The sequence below is a fragment of the Cyprinus carpio genome, chromosome B7, assembly GCF_018340385.1.
Source record: "Cyprinus carpio isolate SPL01 chromosome B7, ASM1834038v1, whole genome shotgun sequence".
In the NCBI taxonomy this organism is placed as follows: domain Eukaryota; kingdom Metazoa; phylum Chordata; class Actinopteri; order Cypriniformes; family Cyprinidae; genus Cyprinus; species Cyprinus carpio.
The window spans coordinates 39,818,423-39,839,844 of NC_056603.1; the positions used below are offsets into that span (position 1 = coordinate 39,818,423).

At 35.6% G+C, this 21,422-nt stretch overlaps 1 protein-coding gene across 1 annotated transcript in view; it reads left to right on the forward strand.

Moving 5' to 3' along the window:
* Positions 1 to 21,422, forward strand: part of LOC109065267 (copine-7) — a 53,829-nt gene that overhangs the window by 442 nt on the left and 31,965 nt on the right. Inside the window, exons 2-5 of the mRNA XM_042728642.1 lie at positions 1,608 to 2,159; positions 11,015 to 11,205; positions 11,976 to 12,040; positions 20,534 to 20,610. Of these exons, the coding sequence (XP_042584576.1) occupies positions 1,881 to 2,159; positions 11,015 to 11,205; positions 11,976 to 12,040; positions 20,534 to 20,610 (612 nt within the window). The 5' untranslated portion in view covers positions 1,608 to 1,880. The remainder of the gene's footprint in view (positions 1 to 1,607; positions 2,160 to 11,014; positions 11,206 to 11,975; positions 12,041 to 20,533; positions 20,611 to 21,422) is intronic.

Genomic DNA, 21,422 nt, shown 5'->3' on the forward strand with positions numbered 1-21,422 from the left:
TCGACAATTATATTCATAAGATTAAATAATAGAGGATATGAAGTGAACTGTGGGTTAATTAGGCTACTAAACAAATGTTGGGTTGCAGACGCGAGAGAGATTAAGTTTACTGGACTAAAGTGTCATCTATTAACAGTCACTTCATGTTACGTTATTGTCATTTTCTTCACGATGTTTACACTGGATTCTTTGCGTTAAACGAAAAAAGTTTGGCGTTTTCGTGTTGCATACTAAAACTATGTAGACTCATCAAGTAGTAGCCTACAAGCGCCAATTACATGAAGATCAAGTGATCACACGTTTAATCATTTCATTTGTCGTAGCCTGTGATTCTTAACTTGTGGTTCAGATGTTAAGCATTTGAATCAAATGATAGTTCAGACACAAGAGATAGCAGTGTAGGAAAGCTCACGTTCTTAGCAGTGTATTAATGGCTGGAGTGATTGTTGTAGTGAGTGGATGTGAGAGGAGCTGTCCATGATCTGTGGTGCTGAACCACGCGCGCTGGAGCGCATTGCAATGCCGGCTGATAGATTTACGCATTGCTTTTGGTGATTTGATCTTTCAAAGGGTGAATATCTAATACATAAAACACACTATAAATGTTACTGGTAATGTGATATCAAAATATGACCGCAGAGCACGAATTATAGGGGACGGGTTAGCTTGAGCACTAGAAAGGAAGTCAAATTAAAAGGTGCGAGGGGGCTAAAAATGACTCTAGTTCTACATGGACGTGTTTTTTCCCCAGTTGAATTTCTTTTTACTATTTTGAACCCGGTGTCATGTGCGAGGCGATGCAAAAGCCAGACTGTGTATGTTTACATGAAAACAAAGGAAAAGTAGCGCAGTGGAATGTAAAAACGCGTTCTGGGTGAACGGCCCCTAAACGGTATCCCTCATTTTTTAGTATTATAATCACAGAACATCGAAAACGTAAACATTTCCATTACTTTTTCCACTCGATTAGAGAAATATATGTAAAAAAATGTAAAGAAAGTCAAAGTCTCGGAACTGTTGCACGAAAATTCGGGTTTTCACTATTTACCTCTACAAAGTAGTTAACCCACTTCAAATTTGACTATATTCCCACAATTAAAGTAACTGTAAATTTAAACAATAAAAATGCAAGTAGGCTAAATATAAATAATGTAGCCTAAAGGTTTCAACAGAATGCTCAGTTTTAGAAAATTGTCCGATGATCAAGATATTCTGATTGTCAGGTTAAAGGGTTAACCTGATTAAAATTATGGGTAAAATTGTTGCCATTGTCAGTAATGTTAGTGATATGTGAAGCATATATAGCTCACACAGGAGCCACTTTCAAACCAAGCAGCTTTCTGTTGGTCATCACCACAAATATGCTTGACTAACTTCAACTGTTGCAAAATCTGAGTAAGGAAATCCAACACGTGGATGTTCATTAACTCAGTCCATGCAATTATATCTATCTACTCACATGTGAATCCTAACTGTGTGTACATTGTAAGCTGTGTTTTTGATGACCGCGTGGTTTCAGTGCTTTTGACCATTCATTGGATGTTAAAAGTGCATTTAGAAAGTACATCCTGATATTTCTTACCCACATGTGCTTATTTCTCACTTAGGAGTCTGTTGTGGAAGAGGCTGTCAACTGAAGATCTCATCTGGGATTTTGCGGTTGTAATACTAATGGACATCTCTGATTTACAACATCCCATCTGATCCCTTTATATCTGAACCACTCCCAGCAGCCCATTCTCCTTTAAAGCGAATCAGACATAGAGATGTCTCTCAGTAGAGAACTGTAAGTCGAACTGACAGATATGTTTTAAGACATCCCACATCCTTTGCTTTACGCAGAAACAACACAAGGTCACATAAAAAAATAGACTCCCTGCATGGGAGAGTCCTGCTTCAATCAAACTGAGGCTTTTAAAGATCAGCCCATTGGCACCGCCGTCTCCCATCTCCAGCTGACCCTCCGCACTCAACTTTCTGTCAGGATGAGTGACTCACAGGAAGCGACGTCCCCAGTGGCAGGCATAGGAGGCCCTGCCGCTTGCGTATCCAAGGTGGAGCTGCGTGTTTCCTGCAAGTCCCTGTTGGACCGAGACACGCTCAATAAGTCTGACCCCTGCGTCATGCTCATGGTACAGAACCAAGGTCAATGGACTGAAGTGAGTTTCCTTTTTTCCTGTTGGTCTCAGTAGTGGTTTTAAACACCATTTGCAAGCCATGTTTGAAGGGCCCCCTGCTGACCATAAGCAGGTTAATCGGTTAATATCTTTTGCCCTCACCCTCACTTTTGCCCTGGACTAATTGGGCTTAAATACATTGATAAAGTGGCAAAAACCATAAAGGTAAACAGAAACTGCTAAATAAAATCTAGCAGTGCTCAAAAATGTAAGATTTTGATTTTAAGAAATGTATAAAGGAAATTTTTTATGGACACCTGTTTTCATCATGGAATAAAAAATACAAAATGTAATTGCAACTTTTAATCTTATAACAGTTTTTCTCAGAATTCTGAGGCAAAAATTTAGAATTGCGAGACAAAAAGTCAGAATTGTGATAAAAAAAAGTTACAATTACCATATGTTTTATTCCACATTGGAAACAGGCTTCCATACATTTTAAACAAGATGATAAAATAAATATATATATATATATATATTTTTTTTTTTTTTGCTGAACTACCTTATAATTGTTGTAAACAAAATGTACTCACTTAAATATCTAAAAAAAAAACAAGAAATGTGCCATTTTTAATGAGAAGGGTGATAATTTACAAATGGCTAATTAATGGGCCTGGACAATAGGTTCTGAAATTAACAGTCGCTTATGGCAAAAATGCCCCCAAAATTAAAGATATATGGGCAGAAAATGCCCCTGTATGAGTTTTTGTTATTTTTGTATCATATGATAAAGTTAATGCAATATCACACAAGCAAGAGTGCTGTTTCCCCTAAATATAAGCAAGTTAATATTAAGTTAGTTTTTAGGGACAATCTTGTGAATATTGTTGGTTTTGCTCTATTTTGGCATTGGCAAAATAGTTCCAGACAAAGCCACGGCAGCATACAGTGGTGTTTCATTCCTTTTTGAATGGTGTTTTTGAATGAAACGACTGAGAGAATGATTCAGTGATCCATTAAATAGAAAAGTTAATTTGTGTCTCTGCTGGCCAATATATCAGTCTATAACTAATTATAAAACAATTCATTTGTATTGAATTTTTTAATTGTACATTTGTAGTGCTACAGGATCACCTGTCTCTTTTTTTTCTCTTTCTGTTCTTCAATGATTAGAAGTTAAACAGGTCTATGTGTTAGGTCTAGGCTTTAGGTTAGAGATTGTTGGATGGGTATAATTTCTCGCAATGCCTTCAGCTGACATTTGGATAGTATAGGGCTTGACTGTGAAGGTTGACTGGACTGCTCAAAGTGCATGTGAGTGGGGGGAGTGGGCACTTTTTGGAATGAATCTAGGTGCAGGGAATTGTCACACAGCAGGAAAAGGCGATTGAAGCAAAGAGAGCGACCACTCTGGTGTTTTTTTTTTCCATATCAAAGCAGTCAGAGTGAGAAAAAAAAATTATCTGGAGCCACAGCAGTGGTGCTGAAGACAGCTCGGCAAAGCTGCGAAGCTGTCTGCAGCAATGTGTCGGGCTGAAGGATGAAATCTTAATCCTGGCCCCATTATTCCAACAACTGTGCCACATTCAACATCACAGTGAACAAAGTGAAAGATGCCACCCTGCTTCAGCGTTCGTTTCATTCAAAAGATTCCAGTTTAAAGAGCACCCGCATGAAACAGGAAAAGGAAAATGAAGAAACCATTGATATATTATTGTAGACTTTGTTTTCTGAGATTAGTTTGACAATCAACATGAGTAGAGTATCTTGAAATAACTGATTACCATAATACAGACGCATACAGACGCTTTGCACTTCAGATTTTCTTGCATATTTCCATGTGCAGGCGATGAAAACAGTCCATTTGATTCTAAATGACTCTTTGCAGTGAAATTCGTTTTTGCATCTCAAAAATGTTCAGCTCTCTGCATAACATATTTCAGTCACACTTAGGGAGCAGCGGTACACAAAGATGAGCAGTGTAGGAAGGAAAAATGGTTATGCTTTGCAGCCGTTTAATCAGTGTGGATAAGACAATCGTAACGCTAAATGCATTATCTTCACACTGCATGCCAATGATTAAGTCTGACTGCAGCAGCAAGTTGTTTAAAAACTGATGGTTTGAGAAGCATTCTTATAAACATGATTAGTTTTCAGTATGAAGTATTTGTAGCGGTTATGCTGATGAGAGTTCTGGCGAGTGTGCTCTTAAAGAGATTGTTCACCCCAAAATGACAATTCTGTCATTATTTATTCACCCTCATGTCGTTCCAAACCCGTATGACTTTCTTTGTTCTGTGGAACGTCAAGGAAGATCTTTTGAAGAATGTTTTAACTGTCCGTACAGTCAAAGTCAGTGGTGTCTAAAAACAACACCGGACAGTGGACACTATTGACTCAATGTATGGATATTGTATGAACATTTTAAAAAATATCTCCCATGCAATTAAGTAAAATGTTCATTTTGCGGGGATCTAGCCTATTCCTTTGTCATGATGGCAACAGTGAAAGTGTGTTGTGTAAAATATCAGTACCAGCCAACAACTGAATGAATGAATGATTGTGAAACTGAGTTTTGGTTTTGCAGAATCCAAATTCTTTAATGCAATCTTCTTTGCATATTTGACAACCTTTCTTGGTTTTCTTCACAAAATGACAAAATACAGTCTCTTAAGCAAAAGAGTTTTCGCATACTGACATAGCATTAGAAGTGCCACTGTCATTATTCTACTGTACTAATATAGATCCTCACTTTGAATATCATTTGCATGGTTTTACACCTAGAGCAGTCGTATTTTTCTAATTAATGATTTTGATCTCTTCCCTGATATTAGCTTTTACACATGCCAGATTTCTTTCACAGGAACAGAAAAAAAATTATAACCACATCCACCTAATATTAGACTCAGACATTTTGCCAGAAAGTCAGTGCAAAACATATATGCAATGCCGTTTTCTTGTCATCGGCATTAGTCTACATTTTCTGTCTTGAATGTCCGCCATGTGTTTTCATGGATCTTGGCATACATCTAGGATGTGTCAGTATAGTTTCATTTTGCATACTCCCATGTTATTCCCATTAGGTCCGATGCTTTCATGATGAACTGGAGCATGTTGCATTGATCCATGATCATATTACCAGAATGCCCAGAATATGATAAGTTAAATATTAGGCTTTAATGTCCTCATGCAAGCAGTGAGCGTATGAATCGTCACAGCGTGAGACACTAAGTGGGTGCTGCTCTACAATCGCTGAATGATCAAAGCAACAGATATGTGCGCTATTGTCCTTTTTGCTAAAAGTATTTGTTTAAATAGCTCACTGAAGACATTAGGCATTAGACATAATGGAATCTTTTTGTTAAGACGTCAAGTGGTTTGTAAGAAGCTTACCAAATCTCTGACTGCTGTCACTTTTTGTTATTTATATCTTCCAAACACAGCCCCTCCACAGCAAAGACTGATATGGAAAAGAGGGGTGGCAGGATTTAAAAAGACTGACTGTTTTTAATATTACTTAGGGCACAAAATGTGAGTTCATTATGTGAATGCGCTGCACTGTAGGACAACTTGAGTTCAATATTGAGTCCAAAAATTCTCCAGAGAATATCAAAACAGATTTTCAGAAGTAAATGCCTGTGCATAGTGAAAGGGTGGTTGCAAAGCAGTTCTAAATTGTTAGATTTTATGAAGAAAGTTTTTGTGAATAGTGTGAGTGTGTTTTGTGCAAGGGTGTTTTGGGCAGGTTGCTGGGTAGTATATAGTATATGCTCTGGCAAACTGTTTAAGAATTAAGAAAGTGCACACATTAACAATGTACAGTCAATGGATGATTAACGCAAAATCCCTTTCATATCTAACAAAAATATGTACATTGATTTCCAAGTAATGCATCAACCAATAAAATGCATACCTTAGATGAAATGTGAGTTGCTTTAAATATCTGTTTTTGACAAAAATTTTTATGGTATTGCCTAGTCGGTATATTTTAATGACAGTAATTCCAACATGATGTGAACACAGCATAAGCATTAGCAATAATAATAATATTCTAAATTCCAAAGTATACTTCAGCTTTGACATGAATGATTAGCATATGTGTCCAACCCAGCACATGGTCTTTCAAGTTATATGGCTTTTAATCAAATGTGCAAATACAGGCAGCTGATGCATGTGCATTAAAATGTTTGTCATTGTCCAGTGTCTGCACTATTTCTCTCCAGGAGTTATGACTTATTAAAATGTAATTGTATTGTTTTTAGCTTGACTTGCGGGTATCTCAGAACCTTTTTTTTTTATCATGGGCATCCATTATTGTTGTAATCTTTAGTAGATTGCTATCATTAATATGTGGGGTTTTTTTTTTTTTTTTTTTTTTTTTTTTTTTGCATACTGTACTATATAGTATGGAAGTGTGCATATTCCAACATAGATTGTGTACACAAAAAGAATTGATCTCTACCTGCATTGCTCCATATCTATGGCTTTTCTGAAGTAAACTTGCTTGGTACCTCACCTGGTACAGCACTACAGATTAAACACAAATCACAATAAAACAGTTCAAAGTCTTGTAGAACCAAGGTAAAATGGCATGGTTCCTTCAGCAAACTTTTTTTTTTATTTATTTTTTATCTCATGTTTGCTATTGTTAACACTGTTGGTTAGATTTAGTTTAGCATAGGTGATGCATTATTTTCAAATGCAATAGAGCATTAAACTTTTATTTCATTTCTGAACTACTGCAATATAAAAACCACAATGTAACAACAAAAAACAAAACATTGTCAGAATCACGTCTGAAAACTCACATTTGTTTTTGGATCAAACTGAACATGGTCTTTGCTTTACTCACTTCCCAAGAGCCAACATTTTGAAGAAATCATGCCACAGGCACATTTTTCAATGAGACTGCTTTGGCATATTCAGATGTGGCCATTGGTAACTGATTCAGACCATGTGGATTTTAATCTCTATGTTGTACCAAGTGCTTCTCTGATGTTCTTAAACCATTAGGTGTTCCACTATCTGCTCATGCAGCACCTATCAATGGGGAAGTGCCATTGTCATGCAAAGCAAGAGCTAAAATTGAGTGGGAGCTAAGCCTACTCATATCTCTCTTTGCGCTCCCTTTCACTTACTCAATCTCTCTCTCTCTCTCTCTCTCTCTCTCTCAAGATGAACACTACATAGTATGTGTAAATATAGCATAATAGTCTAAGACCCTCATGAACCTCCCGTGTAATCTCTCTACAACACCCTTAGGCTACATACATCACTTCCTTTCTCTCACTCCTTCTGTTATACTTCTGTTATTAACATCTTAAAGCTGCCACTGTAAGGGGCAAAGAGACAAACTCCGGTTCATTTAACAGCTCCTTTACAGTTCTGTATAACTCACTATGAGGTTCTTCATGTTGACAATAAGATCAAAAGTCTCTTCATCTTGGTTTCCTTGCTCTCTGTATATTTGAAGAAATGTTGAATGAAACAAAAGTTTGACACATTTGTTTATTCAAAGCTTTTAGCAGTCAAAATTGTTAGCAAAGAAGCTTAATATGGCAATAAATCTAAACTAGCGTTGAGCAAAGAGTGGTAGGTTGATAAAAGCTGAAATGAGAAATCCACTCAAAAGTACGCAGCCTGTCACCTCACCTCACCTGATAACTTGAGTAAACAAATTAATTGGAAGGTTGACGGCCTTATAATTTCCGTTCAGGTTTTCCTTGTCATCGGTATGCAAACTAGTTTTGGCTGCGTAGCTGAACAGACCCAGCCAAATCTTGAAAAACAGAGTTTTCAAACTAGACCTCAGTATTGGGAACGTGTCTGATTTCTGTATGTTGGCAGGGTGGCCGTACCATAACTGAGTTCTGTAACAAAATGGTTTTCCAGAAGCAGATGTACTTGGAATTGATAAGAGGTCTGCTTCTCTGTGATTGGAGGGACTGCGGGAGGCAGTCGGGTGTTTGTAGTGATAGCAGAGACTCTAGTCTAGCAGCAGTATGAACTAGTTGTAGCCTATATAAGGATTCAGAAAACCATTCGGCCAGCACGGTATTATAGTAATCTAGTCGAGAGGTTATTGCGCATAATAGTTTCTCAATGTCATGCTCTACATCCGTAATGCTCCTCAAAAGTAATATTAGCAATATTCCTGTAGAACAGCAAATTTTTGACCTCCGAGGAGGAAGATGTCTATGTTTAAGTTTAGATAATCCAGTGCTAGAAAATATCTTTACGTCCTCTCAGCTAAATAAAAACATGTCCTGGTCTTTTGTCATGAAAAAAAAAAAAAAAAAAAAATCTTTCAATGTCTAAATATTTTATATAAGGAAACCTGATATAAAACATCAAAATAAATTTTTTGATTGTATTGTGACTTTTTTTTATCAGCATAGATTAAAAGGAGTACGTGTATAAAACAATTTTCCTTACAACACACACACACACACACACACACACACACACATACTGTACAAATATATACTATAAATAAAAATTACACACACACAAACAAAAAAAATTCTGTAATCTGAGACTGAAAAAATAAAAAATAAAAAAAATAATAATAATAATAAATAAAATCAAATATTGAGAAAGTTGTCCAAATGAAGTTCTTAGCCATGCATATTTCTAATAAAAAATATGTTTTGATATATTTACGGTAGGTAAATTTTTGGCATAAAAAAAATATCGATAATCGTTGGCTATTGCTACAAATATACCCGTGCTACTTATGTCTGGTTTTGTGCACCATGGTCACAAATGTCACAGTGCACAAAATATTAATGAACCTTTTCTTTATGCAGATTATGTCTTGTTTCAGTCTTTTGGGAAGAATTATGACCTAGACATATTGGTTTATGAATGGTTTTCAAATCCTTTAGTTTGATTTACTACCACTTGCACTATGTGAGAGTTCACCTGAGTTCAAGGGCACATACATAGTAGATTGAAGGGCTGAATATCTTATATGTGATGCTGTATGTAGTTGCTAAGAAAGACTACAGGATGGTGGAGGAGGGTCATTCCTTGCTTGATATGTGTTATGCAGACACATTAGAGGTTTGACACTGTTAATCTGATTTAGTGCGAGTATGACCAATTACCTCACATGATTTTAAATGGCTATTTTTCCCCATTTGTGTGACAATAACAAATGCCCTTTTCAGAAATATGCCAGAGAATGTCAGTCTCAAACTGTAGTTTTCTACACAGTTTCATAAACTGTACAACCAACCTTCTCTTTTTAAAAAGTAGTTAATAAGGGGATGCTGTTTAAGGGGACAAAAACCAAATCCATACTTTTTTTTTCAATCAGAGCAGTAGTTACCTTGCACAAAAACAATGTACACTAAATGTAATAAATGAAAACAGACAACTACACTGAAACCAAAAATATGATAATAAAATTTGGCGGATCTGCACTGGGGCTCAGTTGAATCAGTTTATTTGAACAGGTTCATTAACATGGACCATCCAACGAACTGAACTGAAACAGTGAAGCAACATTTTTTCATGCTAAACCAATATTCATTGCAAAAAAACAAACAAACAAAAAAAAACAGATAAAGCTACTCTAGCTATATAAAGAAAAAGAAGAAAAAGGCTACACTATTATGAAAACAGCTGAACTATTGACAGATTTAAGAGAAAATGTATCAATTAAAAGAATAATTTACTCCAAAATTAAAATTAGCTGAAAATGCACTTACCCTCTGGCCATCCAAGATGTAAATGAGTTTATTTCTTCATCTGAACTGATTTGGGGAAGTTTATCACTTACAATGCATCACTTACTCATTAATGGATCCTCTGAAGTGAATGGGTGCCGTCAGAATGAGAGTCCAAACAGCTAATAAAAACATCACATTAATCCACAAGTAATCCACACCAATCCAGTACATCAATTAATGTGTAAAGCTGTTTGTTAGAAACAAATCCATCATTAAGTCCTTTTTAGCTTCAAACTGTTGCTTCTGGCTAAAATATGAGTCCTCTACCCATAATATTGCTTTCACCAGTGAAAAAGGTGTCTTGTCTGAATCAGGAGAGAAATATGCACAGATCAAGCACGGTCAAAAAGAGAGAACATTACAAAACAGTTCTAAACCATATGTTGGTGGACTTTGATGTGAGAGGACAACAGGGGATGCACACAAAAATAATTTTTTATTGTGGATTATGAACTTTTATTTTGGCTTAAATTGAAAACTCCTTAATGATGGATTCGTATTTATTACAAACAGATTTTTGCTTCACAAGATGTTACCTGATGGACTTGTGGATTATTATAATGTTTTCACTAGCTGTTTGAACTCTCATTCTGATGGCACCCATTCACTGGAGATTCACTTTTTTTTTAATAATAAATAATAAATAATCCTTTTCTTTTTTTTATAAACTTCCATTCTTTCTTTGTTCAGCATTTGCTTTGGTAGAAAGTAAAGCCCAAATGCTTGTCTCTTTCAATGCATTTATACTTATATTTTCAGATTGCATCTCTAAACCAATTCCCTAATATCTTCTCCAACATCTTGGAGAATGATGCATTAACTCCTCCAGCTAATTGCCTCAGTGAGGTTTTAATTCAGAAATGATTGTATTTGCTCTGTTTGTTTTTGACATGCACCAGTGAACAATTGCAAAGCAGGGGGAGGTGAGGAGAGAGACAGCTGATGAATGAGAAACGAGAACAAATGTGTTTTGTAAGAGAGCAAGGCCATGATCATCACAGCTGCATGAGTGGAAGCTCTCAACAATCAGACTCATGAGGCCTTCATCCCACTGCCATCATTTCTTTGGCTTTACCCAGGGACAGCCGGTGAAGCCAGATGCTTCCAGTGAGAAGATTTTCACTTACTGTTTACTGAATTGTTGTTCTTTCTGTAATTCAGCTGGACCGTACTGAGGTGATCAAGAGTAACCTGAATCCGGTCTTTGCCAAAGTCTTAATGCTCGACTACTACTTTGAGGAAGTACAGAAACTACGCTTTGAAGTCTACGACATTCACGGAACCCACAGTATTGGGACGCGAGATGACGACTTCCTGGGTGGAGTGGAGTGCACGCTTGGACAGGTGATGTCACTTTTCCTCTGCATTTTATTTAATAATACACTATGTGGTCTAAAGTATGCTCTCCTAATTAACACCTATATGGCAAAACTAAATAAATAATTAAATAAGTACAATAAAAAAAAATAAAAAATAATAATATATATATTATATATATATATATATATATATATATATATATATGGGGGGGGGGTTGTAAAGTATGTTCATTGCTGGTTTTTATTCAAATGTGTTATCTGTTCAAGTGTTATATACAACATTTATTCTTTTCAATTGTTTAATCAACAATTTTTTTTTTTTAAAACATTTTTTTTTTTTTTTAGGGATGTGACATATGAAAATGTATTTAGAAAACATTTTTATTTTCAGGAATATATTTGAGATCAAAAATATTATAATGATGGCCTAAAGATATTAAATGGTTCATATAAATATATTACATAAATTTATTTAAGTGGGGGTGGCTATAAAGTTGGCCTTTTGATTTTATTTTGTTTATGTTTTTTTTTACATTTTTTTTGAAACAAATTTGAGAATAGCCTTTTTGATGTACATATGAAAATGTATTTGAAAACATTTTTTATTTTCAGAATATATTTTGATAAACATCTAATGGAATGGCCTAAAGATATTATGGAAGTAAATATATTTACATACATTTATTTAAGCAAATATAGCTTAATATTTTTGGCCTTTTTTTTTTTTTTTTTTTTTTTTTTTTTTTTTTTTTTTTTTTTTTTTTTTTTTTGTTTTTTTTATTTTATTTTCAATGATTTTTGTATCAAAAAAAGATGGTGAAACCTCTGTTGCTGAAATATGGAAAATATGCTGGAAAATCCACAATCACAGTGAGTTAAAAAACAATCATACACACATAATTCATATTTAATTGCTGCAGTACACATTTACTCATTCACTGAAAGCTCTCGTGGTTGAAATTTCATTTGGCTTCACTTTATTTTAGCATTCACAAAGGGGTTTTGTTTTGTTTACAGAATAACTAAAAGACAATTGAATTTACTTTACTGGAGACACACTCCTAGATAGTCAGATGAGGATGAAGCTGTACTTTTGCAAAATGAAAGCAGACGCTGTTCGCCACGCCAGCTCATCCTTTGACAATAACCACTGTTTAGCAGAAATTTCCTTAAGAATAACTGTGTTTAATTAGACACAATCAAATTTACGTATTTTACAAGGTGGTTAATTTGTACGACCTCACTCGTATGATTTTATATGATTTAGACCACAGTGACAGGTAGGTTTAGGGGCATGGTTAGGTGTACTGCAGGTCAATTATACGAATTAATATGAATTGTGCATCTTGTAAAATATGTACGATTCAGCAAAAATTTTATGTGAGGTCATACAAATTTGTAAAATAAGTACGAATATCCGTGAGATTGGGTTGGTATAAAGGGTCTGTTTATTATCAGAATGCGCTGCAGTTATGTTGTCTGCCTCTTTAAATGGTTGCAATTTTTTGGGTAGAATTTGATTGGCTGTCAATGTTTAATCATTCAACAGCTGAAAAAAAAAACACTTTTGGAATGATTCCAACAATATCATTCTCCTCTGTAGTTATAATTAAACCATGATATATTTGATGTCATTGCATGACGTAATTTCAGACAAAATTACACTAATAGAAAGTTTGTTTTGATAAGTTATAATACAATGCAAAGTTTTTTTGGTTTTGGATCAAAACAGCTTGCCAAAGCAAACTTTCCGTAAAAGTTCTAGTAAACACCTTTGATCTGTGGTGATTACGTAAGGTAGGTGTGTTTTGGGGCTCCACATTTTTTTAACATGGAAATTTTCTCCAGTTCATTTCTTTTGTATACTCTGTCGAGACAAGTAAAAACACGGAGAGCTGCTTTATAGTAGAAATTGAAGTTGTAAATCAAATTGAAAGTGACACTGACGCTGTTTTTTTCACATTTAATACCGTAAAGCTGCTTGCTTTAATTCAATCTGTCATATAAAGTGCTATATAAATAAACTCAATGTGACATTGATTCTTCTCTAAGTGAAAATAGACAAATTTATCTCAAGTATATCTAGGTCTTTATATTTGTAGACTTCTCTATTCTAATACAACTAGAATAAATATTATTACTTTAGAGTTTGTAGTTATTTTTATAGTTTATCAATTATTATTATAGTTATAAATGTGAAAACAGGCCTTAACCCCTCTATGGTACGGAGTTTGCCATATTGCAACAATTAATTTTATACTCCATTTCCTTGTTAATTCTGAATAAACATACGATATATCACATTATGGGAATTAAAAGGGTAGGCCTTAAGGTAGCCAATGATGTGCTGTTTTTGAAGTCACATGACAACTGAATGTCCTACCCCAAAACTCCTTTTCCCACTGTCACCCTTGCACAGAACGAAGAACGAAGAAGCCACACTGCACGAAACAACCTAATTTGAAGTGCTCCAGAAATTGCTCTAATTAACCTAATGTCTAAACATCTTTCTTTTCTCAAGGGGGATTTTTTTGCAACATCTTTAGTAAGTAAATTAGATATTTTTCATTCATAAATCAATTTTGTCTAACATAGGTTTACTGTAAATTAAGAAAATATCAAGGTTGCCATATGCAACTCTGTACCACTATGGAAAATAAAGGTGTGTTGCCATATGGCAGGACACTGTACCACAGTGGAGGATTGCAGTAATTTATTTCCCCATTGGGATTTTTTATAGAGAGTAGCGTATGGCATCAGATGGGGAAAAAAAATTATCACAGTTATTTAAATGATTTGAAGTGTTTTATTGTAGTATAGTTGTATTTCTGTATAAATAACAAAATTAGGTCCTTCATTTCAGAAAATGATACAGCTTTATTTTTATGGGAAAAGGGCAATAGGAAGAGTGCAGACTTGGCCTGTCATGGGGAGACACTAAAGGGAAGGTGCACAATACCCTGGCTGCAGGGGGATCGTCCGCATGACGTGCAGCAAATGTGACGCTTGCAACCTTTGCATCACAGCTGAAAGGAACTGCTTTTTTGCAGTTTCATGGATGTCATAAATGTGACTTGAGTTGGACCTGAGACATTGCAACGTGATGGACTTGGAAAACCCACACTGTAGGGGCAAGCTGTGCCTAAAAGTCAGAGTGTTGGACTATGTTACTACCCAAAGGTCACGCGGTTTTGACACATCAAAAAAAAATTAGTGCTGGTAGGAGTTGTCGGTGGGTGGGGAGTGAATGAACAGCGCTCTTTTCCACCCTCAATACCTATGGCTGAAGTGCCCTTGAACAAGGACACTGAACCCCCATGTTCTGCTCGACCCGGCGCTGGATAGATTAGCTAGCCCACTGGGCTCCGGGTGGTGTGTTCACGGTGGTGTTTTCACATCTCACTGCTGTGTGTGTGCACTTGGATGGGTTAAATGCAGAGCAACCAATTCCAAGTATGGGTTTACCATAACTTGGGCAAATGTCCACAACTTTCCCACTTTTCACTTTACTTCAGGGATCCCCACATACATCGGTAATACCTGAATTTTACTGTTTTCTCATGTTCACATGGTATTAGTGCATGTTTCCATGCGTACCATACACTTTACTTAACTTGTATAAAATACTTTCAAAAAGACTTGTTTTTTGTTGTGGAATCTTTGTGGATTTAAAACAATAACAAAAGTTTGATGAATTTGGATATGCATATATGGTACAAAAGCGAATTTTTTTGTCCGTTTGCAAGCATATATTATAATACTTTTAAGTACTATTTTGAAGGTTAAATGATAGGAACCTACTTACTTTTGGTTTGCAATGAGTCCCCAAGTATAAAAATCTATCAATATCTAAAAGAATGTCAATTTAAATAGAAAAGATAATCATAGTTTTAATAGAAAAACTACTTTTTTGGCCATTGTCTGCATTGGTGGTACACTGATTGCCATATGGCAACGTTTTCCTAAAATAACCCCCCCAAAAAAAATTTTTACATTTTTTTTTTTTGGATTTGTATAATTGAAGCTATTTCATGTAATAAAAAACTTATTTAAAAAAATATTTCATGGTTAGAACATAATGCGTACCATAGAGGGTTAACTACGGCTGGGTTTTTGGCATCTACACCCACCCATTTACAATGCACAGTTTTGTATTATGAGATGTCACTCAAAAGTGATATTCATTCATCTGTAGGTCCACCCACTTTTTTTGAAGTCCCAACTAAATGCCAAATCATGCCCACGTCGTTCATCACAAAACTCAGAGGATGACTGCACATTGCAAAATGAGGAATTTTTTTCCCCCTAGTACTTCTTGAATTAAAATGGTCACTTTAAAATATATGTCTTGATACAGTTGAGTGAAACCGCTAGTATGTGTGATGCCTGAAGAAGATAGATAAATGTGGAATCCTCCAATAACAAACCCGGTGCAATTAAGAAAGTCATCAGTTTCATGAATAAGGTCTAAACCCGTGTAAAGGACTTTTAATAGAACTCTGTGTAGCTTGGTTTGCAGTGGCAAGCGCGTGTGACCCTCTAACTTAAATTCTGCTGTTGTTCTGGGCTCATTCATATAACACAGTTACGACCCTTTCATACTGTAGGTAGACAGACACAGGATATTCTTACAATATCCTGCTAACATGGTGTAAAATTACTGTCGACTATCATGTGTTATGTCAAAATGGATTTCAGTCTATATCAAGAGCTAGTCAACTTAATTCAACACGGGGCCATACGGCAAAAAAAAAAGTGATTCCCAAGTTACTTTTCCCTGCATTTTATTTATAATACACTATTTGGGTCTAAATATGCCTCTCCAATTAACACCTAATAATGGCAAAAAATTAAATAAAATAATAATAAATAAGTAAATACAATAATTAAATACAATATCGATATATATATATATATATATATATATATATATATATATATATATATATATATAGATATATATATATATATATATATATATTATTTTCACTAAATATATGTTGTAAACAGGGGCATTCAATGAAATATGTGTGTGTGTTTGTGTACACACATATTGTAACCTTCATATACCAAAATATATTTTAAAATGTATTTCGGGGCAGGAATTTCCAATTGTGCTACATTTAGTCTAAATGCAGATGTGGATGGAATAGCTTACTAGAGATCAAAACTGGATTTATAATGATTTTAATAATGTAGATTTTTTTTTCATATATTGTAACATATATTATATATATAAATTTTTTTTTGTGGGGGTGGTTGTAAAGTATGTTCACTGCTGATTTTTATTCAAATGTGTTATATGTATATACTGTACATTTTTTTTAAAAAACAAAATTTTTTCTTTTCTTTTTTTCAGATGTGACATATGAAAATGTATTTGAAAACATTTTTATTTTCAGAATATATTTTGATAAATATACAAAAAATGGCCTAAAGATATTACGGAAATAAATATATTAACATACATTTATTTAAGCAAATATAGCTATATTTTTGGCCTTTTTTTATTTTCTTATTTTGAAACATATTTGAGAATAGCATCATTGATGTTCATAACTTTACAAATGTTTGTTATATAGTTTGTTGTTCTAAGTTAGATGTTGTTATTATTTTTTTTTTTAATATGGAAAATATGCTGGAAAATCCACAATCACAGTGAGTTAAAAAACAATCATACACACATAATTCATATTTAATTGCTGCAGTACACATTTACTCATTCACTGAAAGCTCTCGTGGTTGAAATTTCATTTGGCTTCACTTTATTTTAGCATTCACAAAAGGGGGTTTTGTTTTGTTTACAGAATAACTAAAAGACAACTGAATTTACTTTACTGGAGACACACTCCTAGATAGTCAGATGAGGATGAAGCTGTACTTTTGCAAAATGAAAGCAGACGCTGTTCGCACGCCAGCTCATCCTTTGACAATAACCACTGTTTAGCAGAAATTTCCTTAAGAATAACTGTGTTTAATTAGACACAATCAAATTTACGTATTTTACAAGGTGGTTAATTTGTACGACCTCACTCGTATGATTTTATATGATTTAGACCACAGTGACAGGTAGGTTTAGGGGCATGGTTAGGTGTACTGCAGGTCAATTATACGAAAAAGTAATATGAATTGTGCATCTTGTAAAATATGTACGATTCAGCAAAAATTTTATGTGAGGTCATACAAATTTGTAAAATAAGTACGAATATCCGTGAGATTGGGTTGGTATAAAGGGTCTGTTTATTATTAGAATGCGCTGCAGTTATGACGTCTGCCTCTTTAAATGCTTGCAATCTTTTGGGTAGAATTTGATTGGCTGTCAATGTTTTATCATTCAACAGCTGAAAAAAAAACACTTTTGGAATGATTCCAACAATATCATTCTCCTCTGTAGTTATAATTAAACCATGATATATTTGATGTCATTGCATGACGTAATTTCAGACAAAATTACACTAATAGAAAGTTTGTTTTGATAAGTTATAATACAATGCAAAGTTTTTTTGGTTTTGGATCAAAACAGCTTGCCAAAGCAAACTTTCCGTAAAAGTTCTAGTAAACACCTTTGATCTGTGGTGATTACGTAAGGTAGGTGTGTTTTTGGGGCTCACACAATTTTTTTAACATGGAAATTTTCTCCAGTTCATTTCTTTTGTATACTCTGTCGAGATCAGACACAAGTAAAAACACGGAGAGCTGCTTTATAGTAGAAATTGAAGTTGTAAATCAAATTGAAAGTGACACTAACGCTGTTTTTTTCACATTTAATACCGTAAAGCTGCTTGCTTTAATTCAATCTGTCATATAAAGTGCTATATAAATGTGACATTGATTCTTCTCTAAGTGAAAATAGACAAATTTTTCTCAAGTATATCTAGGTCTTTATATTTGTAGACTTCTCTATTCTAATACAACTAGAATAAATATTATTACTTTAGAGTTTGTAGTTATTTTTATAGTTATCACATTATTATTATAGTTATAATGTGAACAGGCCTTAACTACGGCTGGGTTTTTGGCATCTACACCCACCCATTTACAATGCACAGTTTTGTATTATGAGATGTCACTCAAAAGTGATATTCATTAATTTTTTTTGGTGTACCCAATTTCAAATCATGCCCACGTCGTTCATCACAAAACTCAGAGGATGACTGCACATTGCAAAATGAGGAATTTTTTTCCCCCTATTACTTCTTGAATTAAATGTCACTTTAAAATATGTCTTGATACAGTTGAGTGAAACCGCTAGTATGTGTGATGCCTGAGAGATAGATAATGTGGAATCTCCATAACACCGGTGCATTAAAAAGTCATCAGGTTTCAGGAATAAGGTCTAACCCGTGTAAAGGACTTTTAATATAACTCTGTGTAGCTTGGGTTGCAGTGCAGGCGGTGTGACCTCTAACTTAAATTCTGCTGTTTTCTGGGCTCATATCATATAACACAGTTAGACCTTTCATACTGTAGGTAGACAGACACAGGATATTCTTACAATATCTGCTAACATGGTGTAAAATTATGTAGACTATCTATTTTGTTATGTCAAAATAGTATTTCAGTTACTATATCAGAGCTAGTTCAACTTAATTCAAACAAGGCATACGTGCAAAAAAAAAGTGATGCCCCAAGTTATTTTTGCATGTTTCTATTGCAGGCAGACAAGGTTCATCCGTAAGACAAAATGTAATAACATAGGTCATACCTTATCATAGGTGTTGATTCTCTGCTTTCTCATCAGTTTTAACAAAGTCTCTCCTGACCACACTGCAAACTAATGGCCTTTTCATGTTGAAACACCCACAGCAGTGACTGTTTTTGCTGAACCCCCTCATTGTATTACAAACTGGTTGTAGATTTTTAATGCTGACGAAATTACATTTTGATCTGAGGTGAGACAACATGGGTTGATTTAACCACTCTTGACAAACAAACTAGTAGAGGTCAAAGATAGCTCCAAAAATGGTTCCTTTATTACGTGTTGCTGAAAGTATATTCCGTGCTAAAACATTTCCAGAAACAGCAATTGCAGTTAGTAATTTAGAACATTTGCACTCAAGACTGATCGAGTTGCAGTTTCTCTTCAATTTCTACTTATCTTTTTGAGTTGAATGAATGGATAATGGATGGATGGTTGGAAAGATGGATGGATGGGCAGATGAATGAATGAATGGATGGATGAATGGGATGGGAAAATGGATGAATAGACAGGTGGATGGATGTATGGATTGGCTGGGTTGGGCGGATGGATGAGTGGATAGATGGATGAAATGCCAGATGGATGGATGACAGATGGATAGGTTGGGTTGACTTTGTGGGGAAGTCGTGGCCTAATGGTTAGAGAGTCGGACTTGCAATCCAAGGGTTGTGAGTTCGAGTCTTGGGCCGGCAGGAATTGTAGGTTTGGGGAGTGAATGTACAGCACTCTCTCCACCCTCAATACCACGACTGAGGTGCCCTTGAGCAAGGCACCGAACCCCCAACTGCTCCCCGGGCACCGCAGCATAAATGGCTGCCCCCACTGTGGTGTGTGTTCACGGGGTGTGTGTTCACGGTGTGTGTGTGCATTTTGGATGGGTTAAAAGCAGAGCACGAATTCCGAGTATGGGTTACCATACTTGGCTGTATGTCACGTCACTTTGTCACTTTGTCACTTTGATGGATTGGATGGGCAGGATTTACATACAGCGGAATAAGGATGAATGGATGAATTGATGGATGGATGGAAGGAAGGATGAATGGACATATAGTCTGATGAATTGAATAATGAATGGGTGGATGGATGGAGAGATGGACAGATAGACACATGAATGGTGGCTGGATTAACTTGGCTGGACTGACAGATCCATTGGGTTGTGTGGGCAGACAGATGTACTAACGTGAAAGGATGGGTGGATGGATGGATGGGATGTGTAATTGGATGAATGGATGGATAGATGGATGGTTGGACAGACAGATGGATGAAATTGCTGATAGATGAATGCATGGACAGGATGGAAGGACAGCTGGATGGATGGACAGACCGAATGATAAATGGAATGATGGACAGATAAATGGATGGATGGATGGACAGAAGGAAGAATGGATAGGCTGAGTTGGGCAGATGGATGAATGGGATGGATGGATGGATGAATGAATTGACAGACAGACAGATAGATAGATAGATAGATAGATAGATAGATAGATAGATAGATAGATAGATAGATAGATAGATAGATAGATAGACAGAATTCAGTGCCAATGGTTATGAAATAAACTACTTAAAGAGCAAATATGCATGTGGAGTCCTGGTTTCCACATATAGAGTACAAACAATAACAGTATGTTGGCTTTGTTTTAGCTAATCCCTTTTCTTATTTCCCAATTCATGCAGAAGAGATTTCTGGGAACAATGGCTACGTCGAGCTTTCCTTCTGTGCCAAGAAGTTAGATGATAAGGTAAGGAATTATGATTTCTTTTTCTATTAAAAAACAACAAATAAATAAAACAACAGATTGTCAGGAATGAACTACTCACAAGAGTTTGGTTTTGGATTTAAAGTATACCTAGTGACAGAAAATGATATTCTTTGTTTGTAAAGTAGTGATTTTTGACCCTTTGAAACTGACAATTGCAGCTGCCGTAAACCTTTCAACTCGCCTTTAATGTTTTGGCTTCTCAATTTCAGCCCTGTTATGGCTTCATAAAATCCCACTCTCATTTTTTGGCTTTGGCACAATGTTTGAAACCCTATTCATTCAGTTGAGGTTGCCTAATGAGAATGGAAGCTCTCTAGATAGCGAGAGCTAACAGAGCTAAAGCGCTGAGGGAGCGTAGGGTGGCTGACTGACTCTCTGTGTGCAAACAGCCTCTCCCACACAGCGCGGCCCACGGCGCAGCTCTCTCCATGCCCTGTAGTTCTGCAGGTGTCTGCACTTCCCGCTGCGCTGCCGCACACTACACAAACGCTTCTGCAACCCTCGTCCTACTCTCAGCACTCATCTCATCTGGTTCTCCTACTCTTTCCTCTTGTTTCTCTCTCCCTCTTCCTCTTTCACATGCTACTGTTCTCTTCCTCTTAGCCTGGGGCGACATTTATGCTCAGCGGTTATCTTCAAAACACAGCTTTTTTGTTCGTTCCTCAGCCCTTCTTATCTGACTTTCATGAATTCAAACATCTCATGTAATGAAGGGAAACAGCGAATCGATAGGCATGACTTGTTCGCTCAAGCTTCACATCCCCTCAACCCTACATTAGGTGGGAAAATCA